This window comes from Abramis brama (genome assembly GCF_963993115.1).
Source record: "Abramis brama genome assembly, chromosome: 24".
Taxonomy (NCBI): domain Eukaryota; kingdom Metazoa; phylum Chordata; class Actinopteri; order Cypriniformes; family Leuciscidae; genus Abramis; species Abramis brama.
The window spans coordinates 24,911,870-24,926,899 of NC_139986.1; the positions used below are offsets into that span (position 1 = coordinate 24,911,870).

General features: G+C 35.2%; 2 protein-coding genes across 3 annotated transcripts in view; both read right to left on the reverse strand.

The window, feature by feature from the left end:
- spidr (scaffold protein involved in DNA repair) overlaps window positions 1-339 on the reverse strand; it is a 47,286-nt gene extending 46,947 nt beyond the window's left edge. Inside the window, exon 1 of the mRNA XM_084102063.1 lies at window positions 227-339. Coding sequence (XP_083958189.1) covers window positions 227-238 — 12 coding nt within the window. The 5' untranslated portion in view covers window positions 239-339. The remainder of the gene's footprint in view (window positions 1-226) is intronic.
- A 587-nt stretch (window positions 340-926) lies between these two features.
- mapre2 (microtubule-associated protein, RP/EB family, member 2) lies at window positions 927-15,030 on the reverse strand. 2 transcript variants are annotated; one of them, XM_084102217.1, is made up of 7 exons: window positions 11,800-12,072; window positions 9,300-9,427; window positions 7,232-7,377; window positions 6,189-6,405; window positions 5,928-6,079; window positions 3,373-3,531; window positions 927-2,151 (listed from the first exon to the last, which is right to left on the reverse strand). In XM_084102217.1, the coding sequence occupies exons 1-7, from the start codon at window positions 11,922-11,924 to the stop codon at window positions 2,077-2,079; spliced, it is 1,002 nt and encodes a 333-aa protein (XP_083958343.1). In that variant the 5' UTR covers window positions 11,925-12,072; the 3' UTR covers window positions 927-2,076. The 2 variants fall into 2 exon arrangements, with proteins under 2 accessions (XP_083958343.1, XP_083958342.1); XM_084102216.1 differs by lacking the exon at window positions 11,800-12,072 and adding an exon at window positions 14,953-15,030 and having other exon boundaries at window positions 933-2,151.

Here is a 15,030-nt window from a genome sequence, read left to right on the forward strand (position 1 = left end):
AAATGTATATGCATAATAATATATTGGTCGCTTTAGTTTTTCTATCTCTAGCTTAATTTTGTGATTTATATTTCTAGTTTTACGGAGTTTTCATTACTTCTGCATGTTGCAGTGGATAAATACACTTCAAATGGAATGACAGCGAATAAAAGCATACAAGTGGTTCTCCCAAACATCTACAAAGTTTGAGAAAGTGTGTTTACAAAGTGTTTTATTGATCGCTTACCTTGGCCATCATGTTATAACTTAATTTTCCCTCAAACAGGGCTTATTATAACTGTTTACATTGTTGGGCTGTAGTTCACTAAACTGCACGGTCAGTTTCTTCTTCGGTTCGTCTCTCCCGCTCTTTTAGTTTATTACGCTGCGCGCTACTGACACCTGGCGGTCATCAGAGTCATGTAACGCTCGCAGGCTCAGCACTGCTACTGCATTGTGGAGCTCCAAAGCTGCCAAAATAATACATAAATAAATACATAGTACAAATGCAACGGTTTTTATCATCATTATGAACGAACAAATAGTTTTTCTTTTCAAAGACATCCTACTCTGTTCTCTTAAGACGTTTGTTCATATGAAAATAAGGTGAAAATCAATAAAATACTAACTGAAAATAATATACCTAATGTTCCCTTTTCCATGAAACGTGTTGATTTGTGTGTCAGCTGTTATGAAAAAGTTATTTTTTTAAATCCCCTTAAGAGAGTCTCAGGAGTTGTATATTTTTATTATTTTAATGACCACATCCTCATTTGATATTTAAGAAATGTTGTTGGTGTCTCATGTAAGATATTTAAACTACTTAAAACAGTGGTATGCATAATCTCATAGATATTAAATAAAGCATGTCTACAATAGTGGACAAAACTAATAGTTTTACCCCAAATAAATGGCAACTTATTCATAATAAAAACCAATAATTTCTTCCTTTTGAAAATGAAAGGGTTTTATTAGTGCAAGTCTATCCATATCTTCAGAGATTTAAAACAGCAAGTTAAACATAAAAAAAAAAAAAACATTTAACATAGTTAGGTTTTTTTTTCTTCTTTTTTATTAAATATGTAAAAAGCAGGTCAAGTTATTCACAAATAAAATGCAAACATGCAACACATTTGGGGAATGCATAAGGGGAGATACTGTGAGGGAAATAAAAAAAAAACATTGTCTATTTATAATTATTAACAGTACATATGTTTACATTCCTTTTCATTGTACACAATAATAAATGACATAAGCGTTGACCTGTGGAGAATATTGACGAGTATCAGGAGATCACGAGAATGTTTTCTGTTCAGAAGATCTTACGCTAAAACCTGTGCTTTAGAACGACAGTTAAAAAAATTCTTCAATATGCATTGTTTTCTTCAGATGATGGCCGTTTCTTTACTGTACATATAAAGTTAAACATGTTTAGACACAGAATACCGATTGCACAGTTCAAATGAAATGCTTCCTATCAAACACTGTGATTGGCTTCCACCTCTGTGAAGTTGAGACACAATTAGCCAAAAAAAAAAAAAAAAATTATATATATACTGTATGTAATCTAATAAGGTGAAAAACAGAGCAACGTTTCCAAATGAAATGCATTATGCATTATATTCCAATGCAAAATTTACTATAGTAACCAATGGTCAGGAATCTAACAGGAGGTTTTATTTCACAAATGGTATTGGTAGCTCTTTAAACTACTCTTATTGCAGTATTTTAAAATTGTATGATTTGATGTCACATCTAAAAACAAACGGCTTAAGAAATCAATTTTCTTTCATCGGTGTAGTGAGATGGAAAAAGTACGGTAAAGTAAAAACCAAACGTGGTTGCTGCGCAGTGGTCGTTATCAAGGGCTTTACACAGACAAGATTCACCATTTAAGCTGCTGTCAGATACATGTTCATAATAGTAATGATGCAATTAAACAGGGCTAATGAAGGAAAACAAAAATTGGACAAAAGACACCTCTGAATATTTGGCCACTTTGTCTCACTTCTTCACCACCAGAGCAAATGAGAAATAAACCGTCATGAGTTTGAGAAAGTGAACCCAAAGTAGTTTTCTGACTGAGTGCATGTGTGTTCAGTATTCGTCCTGTGTGTCGTCAGGAACGTCCTCCTCCTGAGCCGGAGCCTCATGTTCCTCACCGCTGGCCTCCTGCACACACACACACACACACACACACACACACACACACACACACACACACACAGTTGTTTGTTAGTTATTTAGGGGGATCTTGGCATTTTAGATAATGTCAGTTTGTCCTAGTATAGTAGTTTAACAACATACAGTGCTATGCATAAGTTTAGACACCCATGCTAAAGTTGACTAAAAAGAGGAATAAAAAATCATCTTTTGGAAATTGAACTTAATGCCTGAATTAAAAAAATTAGGAAAAATCCAACCTTTAAGGACACCAATTTTCTTTGTGAATGAATAATGTATCGTAAATAAATAAATGTTCTTCCTTAAAATACAGGGTGCATAAGTCTGGACACCCCTATGTTAAATTCCCATAGAGGCTGGCAGATTTTTTTTTTTAAAGGCCAGTTACTTCATGGATCCAGGAGTACTTTCCATAAGATCATCTCTCAATGCAAATCAAACCAGCTTTTAGGCTAACTGAAATAAAACCATGCCAATCTCTAGGTATGGTGAAGGCTATGTGATGATGTGGGGCTATTTTAATTCCAAAGGCCAAGGGAACTTTATCAGGATGCATAGTATCCTGGATCCATGATTTTTTACATTATTGACATTGATTGTTTAATATACTTACAAATAACCACACAAACTCATATATGTCATCTCTGGGAAAAATTTGGGATTAAATGGGTTAAAGTTTGAACTAAAGTAGTAGTATGCAGTATGTTAACAATAACAGGTCATTTATAGAAAAATATCCTGTTTAATTCTGATTGTCAGATAGAGGATAAAAGAAACAACAAAGAAAAACTAAATTATGACCATTTTTTTACCTTGTCCAAACTCATAAGTGGACATCGAGGGAAAATGCTACATTAGTTTGGAATATGACTAAAAAAAGTAAAATAAATGAATGAATGCATACATAAAAAAGAAAGTTGTGTTGTCTTATAAAAAGAAAATATTAAATAATATTAAAAAAAACAATGGTGTGGTTTTATTAAAAGATAAAAATAATAATAAAAGGTGTGATGTTTTATTAAAAGGCAATAGAGCAAAAAAAGTGATGTAATAAATACACACATACATAAATAGGTGTAATGCTTAATAACAATAAAAGGTGATGTTTTATTAAAAGTAAAAATGAGCAGAAAAGTACAATATAGAAACACACATATAAAGTGTATGCTCACTGTGCTGATGACAAAACCCCCCACAGGAAGCACTGACCTGGTCATCTGCTGAGTACAGCACTTCCATGAGTCTCTCCACGAAGGGCCCGTTGTCCTGGCCGTGCTCCTGACACAACAGCTCCACCTCTCTCAGCTTCCCGAAGTAGAAATCCCGCTCCTTCTCCACTCCTTCTAGTGCTAGCTTTAATGTATTGAGCTACAGCAGTGGAGAGACACAACAGTTCAGAACGGTTCTGCTGTCAATGGACAGTAAAAGCTGGTTATTGCTTTATAGACATGCTTCTAAACAACATAACTCTTCATTGAGTAGATGCACTTCTACTTCCTGTTTTAGCAGCCTTTTCAGAATTTAGTTATTTTGTATGATCCAATAAAAGTCCTTTACTTGTTTATTGTACATAATTAACAGTGCATTACTTTTTTTTGAATGAAAGCCTTGATGCAAATGATTTCAAAAAGTTATGTCTAACAAGGCAGCTCACTAGGTGTCCAGAAATGCTTTATAGGTCAACAGGTTATGAGGTTTAAAAAAGCTCCACAAAGTTTAAAATGCATAAAACAGCACATGCTGTCTAGGAATACAGGATTTGATGGCCAAAAACGCTGTCTAGATTAACAGCACATGTTAAAAAAAAAAAAAAAAAAAGCTGTGAAGGGAAGCAAGTCCAAAAATGCAGAGACAGCCCATGATGTCAGAATAAAGTTCACTAGGTTCCCAAAAACTTGTCAATCACAGGTACAAAAAAAAAAGTCTATGATGTCATGATAGCGTCTATAAAGATGCATATGATGTCATAAGATTTAGAATGATGCCTTTAATACCATATGAACATAGAAAGATGCCTTTGATGTCATAAAGAGATCTAAAAAGATGCCTATGATGTCATAAAGAGATCTAAAAAGATGCCTATGATGTCATAAAGAGATGTAAAAAGATGAGTATGATGTCAGAGATCTAAAAAGATGCCTATGATGTCATAAAGAGATCTAAAAAGATGAGTATGATGTCATAAAGAGATCTAAAAAGATGCCTATGATGTCATAAAGAGATCTAAAAAGATGAGTATGATGTCATAAAGAGATCTAAAAAGATGCCTATGATGTCATAAAGAGATCTAAAAAGATGAGTATGATGTCATAAAGAGATGTAAAAAGATGCCTATGATGTCATAAAGAGATCTAAAAAGATGAGTATGATGTCATAAAGAGATCTAAAAAGATGCCTATGATGTCATAAAGAGATCTAAAAAGATGCCTATGATGTCATAAAGAGATCTAAAAAGATGAGTATGATGTCATAAAGAGATCTAAAAAGATGCCTATGATGTCATAAAGAGATCTAAAAAGATGAGTATGATGTCATAAAGAGATCTAAAAAGATGCCTATGATATCGTAAGATCTAGAAAGATTCCTATGATGTTGTAAGAGGACCTAAAAAGATGAGTATGATGTGAAAAAAGGATAAGAACATCTAGAAAGATGCCTATGGGGCTGTTTACACCTGGCCACTTCATGCGTTTTCCCAGATCGGATAGCTATCCGATCGTGAAAAGACCAGGTGTAAATGCCCTCCAAAACGCATTCCAGACGGATTTGAATCCGATCGCTCAAACCACTTCAGGAGGAGGTCTGGGCCGCATTCCAGACGAAACTGGACAAGTGTAAATGCATCTGGTGGTTGAAACCACATATGTAAACTGTACTCCTCCCAAAAATGCAAAAAAAATAAATGTGTGAGAGCGTGCTATAGGCTATATGTAATGTTATTGCCAGATATGACAACGCTACTGGAACACGCATCACCACAGATGAGAAGCATCTATTCATCAAACCAACGTGCAAACTATCGCAAATCAAAGTGAAAGTAAGACGCTTAACACACAATCATCATCATTAAAAGTAAAGAAACAAAATGATCTTACCAGGGCTGTTGCCGCTCTCTCTTATTGCGGTCTTTGATTTTGAAATTTTAGCTGATGATCAATAAAATGCAGCTCATATCTGTTGCTTTCGGTGACGTGCACTCCATTAAATCTGCATATATAGCGCGGGAATTGAAGATCGGATTAAATCCGTTTCGCAAAAACACATTTATGTGACCAGGTGTAAATGGAATCGTTTTGATAAATCAGATAGCTATCCGATCTGAGAAAACGCATGAAGTGGCCAGGTGTAAACAGCCCCTATGATGTCACAAGATCTAGAAAGATGCCCATGATGTTGAAAGAAGCCTATGTCGTAATAAGATCTAAAAAGATGCCTTTTATATCATAAGAAAGATGATCTAGAAAGATGAAGGAAGAAGGAAAACGGCACACTAGGTGCCCTATATGCTGTCTAGGAATATAGGCTTCGATGCCCAAAAATCCCATCTAGCTCACTAATACCTAAAAAGCTGTCTAAGTAGTGTATCAAGTATCAAGGCTAAAATCAATGCAAGAATACATTTAGACAAAAATCTTCCAAACTGATCCACTAAAATAGCATCTTATCTCACGGTCTCGTTTAGCACTTACAGCTATTATGTTCTTGATTGCTCAAACAGTCTATTTAAAGAGTTTAATAGTGTTAATAGGGTTAGGGGTGTCCACCTGTTCGCCTAGTTGTGTTACTTGGGCTTCCAGCTCCTTCTCTCCCTTAGCGGGTGTCGATGACATCACAGGAATCTTTTTGGCAGAGGAGGGTCGGGAGGTGGAGGTGGAGGTGGAGGATTTAGGAGTTGAACTGGCTGATCTAGTAGCTCCTGCACACAAGTTAACAGACGCCATGATGCAGGAGGCTCGACATTTAGTAGATGTCAATTTGCCAGTTGATTAATTATGATTGTTAATGAATGACGAGCCCGAACAGACCTGCGGTGGGAGAGCAGGCGGCATGGAGGGATTTCTTTGGCAGGTTGAAGATCTGCTCCCCGGGATCTGGAGGGGGAATGGCATCCTGGCCCTGTCTGGCCTGGACCGGGTCGTACTCCTTCCCGTCGTAGTTGGCGTCGAAGAACTTCTTGAACCACTGAATGAAGTCCAGGTTGTCTTGAAATCGCCCCTTGACGAGCTTCTCCACAGGGATAATCTAAGAGGAAGAGGAACAGGATGTGAGTGTAAAGTTAAAAAATCAATACGACCTCGCGTTATGTCAATCATGCTTACACACTGCCTGCGAAACTTCCGTCCGTCATAAAAAAAATTGGATCGGGTTCGATTTTCTGCGTTTTTCGCATCAGTAGCAAGCATTTTGAATGGTGTTTTGACAATTCAGAGGCAACGAATCACGGATACAAAAAAACACATACGAAAATTTTGGACTCAGTGTGCAAGGACCTTAAATGTGAAAAAATAAATAAAAATAAATCTACTTAACAAATACAGATGATTTATAGTTATTTAGTTAAATCTGGGGTTTCCTGGTGGGAAATGCAGGGAATTGGTGCTAATAATTAATGAAACCATAAAAAATACTAACTGAAAATCTATTTTATCATAAAAACGATAAAAATAAAACATTTTTGAAAACATTTGTTTACCTGAACGTCATGTGACAATTAACCGACATCAGTGAGCCGTGAGCACTTGAATGAGTTGTTAAATTATTGAAATATTAACTTCAAATCTCAAGTGAACTTCAATGTGTGGTTGAAATCTCTTAAATCTCGTCAAATAAGTGGTTATAGCCTTTTATGCGTTGTAAAACAGCATCGTTTTTCGGAAATTGAAAAAACATTTCCTGGGGTTTTTGGGGTCTTTCATGCATTTTCTAATCAGATAAAACCACAACTTTCTTTCATGCTAAAAAATGTACTTTCCTCTGGTGATTCTGATCAGATTTTATTTCCGTAACACAACGCTGTGGTCCGTTCAGCGGTTATAGTGCAAGCGCAACGCCCTCATGCTTGTCTCACCTTGTCAACATTCATCCTCTTGAAGGAGGCCTGCAGGAGTTTGAAGTTGTGGATGTATTCATGCTCCAGCTTGGCCTGGAATTTCACCTTCTTAAGACTGATACAGCCGGGAAACAGCATGTCCATGAACTGGCAGTACGCTGCTCCTGTAACGTCATGCGCAAATGATTCGCTTTGCGAACAAGGTTTTGCTGACAAGACAATCTGTAGGACTCATTCCGCATCTTTCACATCTCCAAAACTTTCAACCAGATTTAGATTCAGTTTCACGTTCATCTAACAGTGGAATTTCCTCTGAAGTAAACTTAATCTGCTCGATCAGGAGAACTAAAACAAGGGCACTTAAAAGGGAGGATGCATTTGACTCCAAGGACGTAATTTAAAATGCCAGTGCAACGTCATGTAAATCAATGTCTTCAGCCCGTCTAGGTAGACCTGGACCCGTTCCAGAGGATATTCAGTGTCTCTGAGATCTTTAAATACTTCTGGCCTGAACTGTGCTTATGCTGAGCTAAATTAAGCCCCATGTGATGTCATGCTAAAGCATAGAAGTCTTATGTCGCAAAGATCTACGGTTTGATATCACTAGTCAACGTTCAAACATATTTCGACAGATGACTTTTAATGACTCAATTGCATGATTGATGGATAAAGATTAGAATCATTTTATAGATATTGGTGGAGCTCATAACAATCCTTGGCATTTACAAATTCATGACATAAAACATTTAAAAAGGGTGTGTTCACACTTGTAGTTCGGTTCGCTTGACCAAAAAACAACAACATTTAGTCCTATTTTAACTATTTAACTAGAAAATAACTATATTTATTAATATACAAGAATATTTTAGTGTCATTTATTATTGAATCATATTTTTAAAGATTTCATAAATTTCCATGACTTTTCTAGGTCTCTAAATCACAATTACCTGGTAAAGATATATATCCCAAAACTATAAACTACTTATACATAAGCCTATATTTACAAATATAAATAATGCTATGTGTGCAATGTCAGTATTTTTTAGCTTAATTATTGGAGTTTATTAGCCTATATTTACCATTCACCAACATAATTCCATTTTTAATGTTCATCAAACTCCTTCTGAAATCCCATTTCTCCGGCAAACTAAAATCACACAAAGGATTGAACGGATCGAGAATTTCACCTGACTGAATTTCAAACAACTAATTAAATAAATGTAAACGACACTTAATCATAGCGGTCATCAAAAGTAACATAGACATTTCAGATTAAAAGTAAAAGTACTTGATGAAAGATGAGAAGAACTAATTTTTTAATGATTAAAATGAATCTATAAGGAAACTTTTTATTTTTTAGATGACCTTTTAGCTATTTAAATAGTCCTGTGGTATGAAAAATGTCCACGTAGTCTCATGAAAAATATTAGACAATCATAAAAAATTGCTTGTATAATAATTATAAAAGGATTAGAATAAATTGTTTAAAGTTAAATATAGCATGTAACATTGCACACAATACATTTAATGCTATAAACCAGTGTTATTTTAGTATCACTGAGATACTACTATAGTTGTTATCATTTCTATACATTTTCCATTCTATATATTTTAATATAGACATATTAAATTAGACTATTAATAGTTAATTCGTTTTTATTTCAGTTTTAGTCATTTTAGAAATAAAAAAAATGTTACTTGGCTTTTTATATTTTATTTCATTTCAATTAAATGGTTTTAGATAAATAGAAAAAGCACTATTATTAGACGACGCAAAGCTTTACATGTCTTTTTGTTTGTTTGTTTTTTTGGCTGTAATAAAGAAGTTCTCGTTTAATGTATTTAAAGTGATTTACTCTATTCCCGGATGTATAAATCATGGCTGTTTTACCTAAAGCAGCTGAGAATTTACAACAGCTTTACAGAGCAGACAAACGCGTAACACAAATGTTTAAAGGTAGCAGCAGCCGCCCTACGGCCGAGCAGACGGGCACTAGCGAAATGCCTTAAGTGTAAATCCCCCGGGATTATTGGTCTTTGTGTCTAATGAGTGTCAGTGGTAGTTTAAGTTGGGAGTTTCAAATACCTGATGACAGCTGCTCCACTTTAGTGTAGTTTAGACTGACCAGATCGTTCACCCAGGCCGTGATGTCATGCCTGCTCATAGTCTCCTGGGTGATTGAGGTAGAATACACGTTGACCGCCATCCCCCAGCTGTGGACGAGACACATCATCATCATCATCATCTGAATCATGTGCAGATGTAGTGAAGGATAGCTCAAAGTCTGGACGTCACTATCAGCTCTGCTATTGACTGAACCAGACAATACTACTTAAAGAACACTATAACAAGAGGATGTACCAAATCTAGTTTAATTCCCGTTCACACCAAGAATGATAACTATTAAGATTACTATATATTAGAGTCCACAGTAACGCTGCAGTTTTGTCCTCTGCCGCTTTAAATGCTTGAGCTCTTTGAAGTCATGTGGATTCTGATTGGCTGTCAATGTTTTTATCGCTTATCAGCTGGAAAAAAATCGTTCTGAAAGTGATTCCAACGATATTGTTTCTCTGTGCCGTTCTCGTTACAGTTGTGGTGTGGATTCTGTTATTCGTTTGCAGTTAGAATGATTTTTAGAAGCATATCTTTATTGTTAGCGTCCTTGTTGTGAACGGGCCTTTAGTCTGCGCAACTATATAATACTTTGTGACTAAAAACATAAAACTGTGCAACTGCAACGCGTTTGGAATATTTCTAATATTTAGAAACTAAACTGACACAACAAAAGGCTTATGATTTACATGTTACTGAATTTATTCTCTTTTCCTGCTATCTAGCATTGCCTAGTGTTGCCTGTAAACATGGTGTAACATGACCCTAATGTCAACTAGGAAATCAGCAAGTAAATATCATGGTATAGGCCACAGACAGAGCACTCCACAATGCTAAACAGAAGTTTTGGAGCTTTCTTTGTTCTCATACACAATTGTAAGCTCACCAATTTGATCTATCCCACTCAAAACTAAATATTAAAAAATTCTAATGAAAAAGGTTCAATAAAGTACTTTTTAATGTATGCACAAATACAGTCATTTTCCTTCTCAGAACAGTTTCTGATGTTAAAGCAGACAGTCTATACATACCAATATTAAAATTCTTGCCAACATGATAGAAGTTGATAATTAATTTCCTGTTATGGCTGAAAATCTATTTATGACCGGTACTAAAAATCTGAACTATCTTGTCTAAAAATAAATAAAAGCAAACTAAACTCTTACATCAGTCTTGTCAATGTAAAATCGATGATCCAAATGTTTAAATTAATTTAGGCAACTTTATAATACACAGACAGATTATTATTATTTTTTAGAAAGTTAAACAGTGGGACATCTCTTATTATGATTTATAATGATTTATCTCTTATATGAATTATTATTTATAATAATTTTATGATAGCAAAAATAAGTAAAAAAAAAAAAAAAAAAACTCAAGCATTGAAAATTAATCAGATTATAATGGACATGGTCCTGAAATATAATGAATCCCTAGTACAAACTGATTGCTAAATAATAATAATTTTAAAAACTATAACAAATTAACACTGTCTGTCCACATCCAGTTATAAAATATCACAATTAAGCATAAGAACATATCAAAGATCATCTCAGCTTGTTTGTAATAAAGTACCCTGACTGAAGCCAATTTCAGATCTCTTCAGAAATATCCACATCAATCCCATTTCCCTTGAATTCCTAGTGCATCATTATATGAATAATGAACCGAATCCCTCAAGAAAACCCACATCTCTTATTCAGGATTTCTTTTAAAACTCTCTCCAGGATGACAAATCTACCTCCTTATTAATTTCTCCTGGCTTTAATGAGCTTAAAAGCGCATTGTATTTCCAGACATAAGTGCTTTTGTGCCTAAAGAGCAGATTCATCTAAATTTAGCAGGGAAGATAAACAGTTTAGAGAGATGTTGGAATGAAGGGGGAGGGAAAAAAAAATCACTGTCAACAAAAGCCATCAACCTAAAACATGTTTATAGTCCCGTAAAACACGTAATCATTTTTTTTACTCATGCACGAAATATTACCTAGTATTAGGCACGATATGCACGACACAGCCGACAATACGAACACATTTTGGGGTTAGGATGAAATGAATTACATTACGCAATGGCTGACTGCTTCGTGAACATACAGGCCATGCACTGTCAAAACCTGGGAAAGCACCCTGTCAGCCTACATCCCAACATACATACATCCTAAAACATATGCGTAATGTTTGGGGAAAACCCTCAAAGCACGAACGCGTTCCCTAAAAAGCTTTTAACATGGTTTCTTGATGATTGCACCATCGGGAAAACGCCATAGCTGGCTCAGGAAAAGCCCCACCAATAACGGTAGATATAACGCAGCCATAATGGGAGTTTGGGGTTAACCCAGAGCGAGTGCATTGGAAATGCATGGATTTAAACGAATGATCTTGATATTTTCGGATGAATGCATTGATAGTAGCTCGTTTAAAGCGGGTTTTCTTTGTAAAGCGGCCGGCGGATGGTAATGGCAGTGGTGTACCTGTAGGCGCGCTCTCCGCGCACTGTGTTCTTTCTGTAGGGAATGATGTTGGTGCCGTTGTTATCCGGAATGATGTCGTTGTTGTTCTCTCCATTGGGGGACAGAGCTTGGGTCGGACCGGGCATTTGGCTCTGTGAAATACTCGAACGGACTAGGAAAGGGACGTCGGGGATGTTCCCTGCCGTCTGCCTGCTTAATGTTCTCAGTGTAAATCCTGTGTGTGTGTGTGTAAGTAATATGGATGTGTGTCTCTCTGGCTCAACAGCGACTTCACAGGTGATTCACGGAACTACAGTCATGTGACTTTGGGAGGGGTACTTCACATTTGAGCCAGGTTGTTGGAGTAATTTAGCCTCTTCCCAAATACATAATTATAAATTATATATGATGTATTATATTTATGAATATACCTTAGAGGTCATCGCTCCTCATAGGACCTAGGGAAAAAACTCATAGGTGTCTTCTAAAGACAGGCCTGCATCTTGGCATAACATTTATCCATACTTTTTATTGTGATATATTAGTTCACATTTCATGCAAGGGTAAAAAAAAAAATGTGTTCATAAACATGTTATGGGTTGGCACAGATATTCCAATATATGACTAAACTGTTTATCTTTCCTGCTAAATTTAGATCGACCTGCTCTTTACGCACAAATAAAGTCTGTAATATAATAAATAATAATATAATGACATTAATTAAGCAGCATATCAGCAAATTTTGAATGATTTCTGAAGGATCATGTGATACTGAAGACTGTAATGTGAAGACTGTAATCATGAAGCAATGATGCTGAAAATTCAGCTTTGATCACAGAAATAAATTACATTTTAAAATATATTCAAATAGAAAAACTGTAATACTATTTCACAATATATTACAGTTTTTACTGTATTGCTGATCAAATAAATGCAGCCTTGGTGAGCAGAAGAGACTTCTTTCAAAGCATTACACACTGAATTATAATATATTATATATATTTATATATGAGATATCTATGTGACGGGTCAATGGCTCATTATTCTTCTCTGCATTGCAATGAGCGCTGTGATTTTATTTATTATATACATACACATAACACAATGTTTAGATATGGCTCTTGTTAATGTATATAGTATGACATCTTTACAAGGTAGTCTCTCCAATCAATCAAATCTATGTTTTTTAGAGTCAAAACAGATAGATAAATCTATCCAGGTCATGAGCAAAGGTCTAGTCACTCTGATGAAGTTTCGTACTTTTAAACAAAGTGACACTACAAGTGGAAAAATATTAGTGAGGGTATTTCTCATTCTTTAAAACGGCTTCATATAAACAGTAAACCAACACTACACTACAGTTTGTCTGTAGAAAATGATCACATCTAGAGTAAATTTACAGTGTAATTCATTCATAATGTGATAAAAAAAAAACAAGATATTTTCGGAAAACATAGGTTGATGTTCTATATACTGATTAGTATAGGATTCAGATGAACAAATATACGTGAGTTGAAGGAAGCAAAACTCACTGAGCCAGGACAATGAACATACATTAAAAAAATAAATAAATTTCTAAAACTTACAAGAGATTAGATGTATATGACTGCACTACTGGTTGAGTATTCAGTGGCTGATACTGGGTTGAGATTCGATATAATATGGATATAGATTTGATAAGCTAATAATACTGTTTAATTAGCAAATGTAATGTACACATGCTGAAAGTAAATGAACTCTTTCTTATTTTACACAATATTTCATTTATACAAGTGTGAAAACAGATATTGTTTTGAAACTTGATAACATGATAATCAAGTGGGTATGATAATTGACTGATGCCAGTAATCTCAAAAATGGCCAAATATTGCCCATTTAATCAGCCTGGACAATATACTAATCAATACTGTATAGCACAATACAAAAACTATTGGTCAGCAAAAAATAAATGAATTAATTAAATTAAGTGTATATACAGAGGGGTCCAAAAGTCAGACCGCAGTGAAAACTTTCTTGATTTTTATTTCTTTTTTTAGAGATGCATGATATATCGTTTATTTTTAATGTTATCGCTATCGGCCCGATAAGAAAATGTGGCCGATATATTAAAGCCGATAAATTATTCTCTTCCACTGAGACACTTCAGATGTGCTCCGTTCACCATGATGGTTTTTAATTGCTTGAAATATGATTGGAATCACTTAAAAAAAAGGAAAATACAGTTAAGTGCAACGTGCTGTATTCTCCATTTCACATTCTCCGCTACTGTAGGCTATTAACCAAATTAAATCAATATCAAAGTAAATTAGTGACATTGATCATGTGACTCTTAGTACATACAGAATTTTTTCTTCCACTGAAGATTTAGTTGCACTTTAGAAGATCTGAAATCATGACAGCTCCAGTGCTGCTGTCATGCACAAAATAAATACTAAAGCATGCTGAAATTCATATGCATTTTTAAATTAATTTCACATGCTGATAATATAATTAGCAATGGGAAAATGCAAACTAATGATCTCAGACTTTTGAACCCGACTGTGTGTCAGGTAAACGTTTCTAAAGAAGCACTGAAATGTTAAACATGCAGTCTTTAAGCTCCTTGTGTTGCAGATTACTGCATTTTTAATTGCACCAGACTGTTCAATTGTCTTTTGTTTGCTTGTTTCTCCCCCTCAAGGCAGAAAATGGCTTTGCAGCCCATTTAATATTTTATTTCTTCGTGCAAATAAATTTGTTCAACATGTGGACTAATTGTCTAACATTGATGTAGAAGTTGCACCTTGCATCCTAAACATATTTCTCTAAGAACAGGAAGTGTGCTTAGCAAACTAACAACTTCATGTTAATTGCAAAAGGAATAATAATAATAAAACAGTACAAATTTGTGTCAGAAGTAATATTATGCATTTATTAACCACGCCATCATAAAACATATAACGTGACAGTTTAGGGTCAAAGTTGAGACCATCACCAATGCAGTTCAAAGTAATGAACAGCTGGTGCTACGCTAACGAGCTACTCTGCCTGCATCATCTTTGAACTTAATGACAAAATTAAACATGAATCTATGGTTTCCCATAGGCTCAGTCCAGCCATTGCAAAACCAACCCTCTTCAAAACGAAATCACATTAATTAGTTTAAAGACAGCGCCTGATATAAGCTCGACTCACCCGTGAACTCAACAGTAAATCCGACCAAACCAGCTGCGCTTGTGGAATCGCACCCCACCCTCCAGCGCCTCGGAGAAC

Excerpts from the sequence above, each read along its gene's own strand:
- mapre2 (XM_084102217.1), bottom strand. The coding sequence starts at position 11,924 with ATGCCCGGTCCGACCCAAGCTCTGTCCCCCAATGGAGAGAACAACAAC. Across the intron at positions 9,428-11,799 it reads CGCGGAGAGCGCGCCTACAG|CTGGGGGATGGCGGTCAACG; the intron begins GTACACCACTGC and ends TCTCGTCCACAG. Across the intron at positions 6,080-6,188 it reads CGCCTGCTCTCCCACCGCAG|GAGCTACTAGATCAGCCAGT; the intron begins GTCTGTTCGGGC and ends ACTTGTGTGCAG.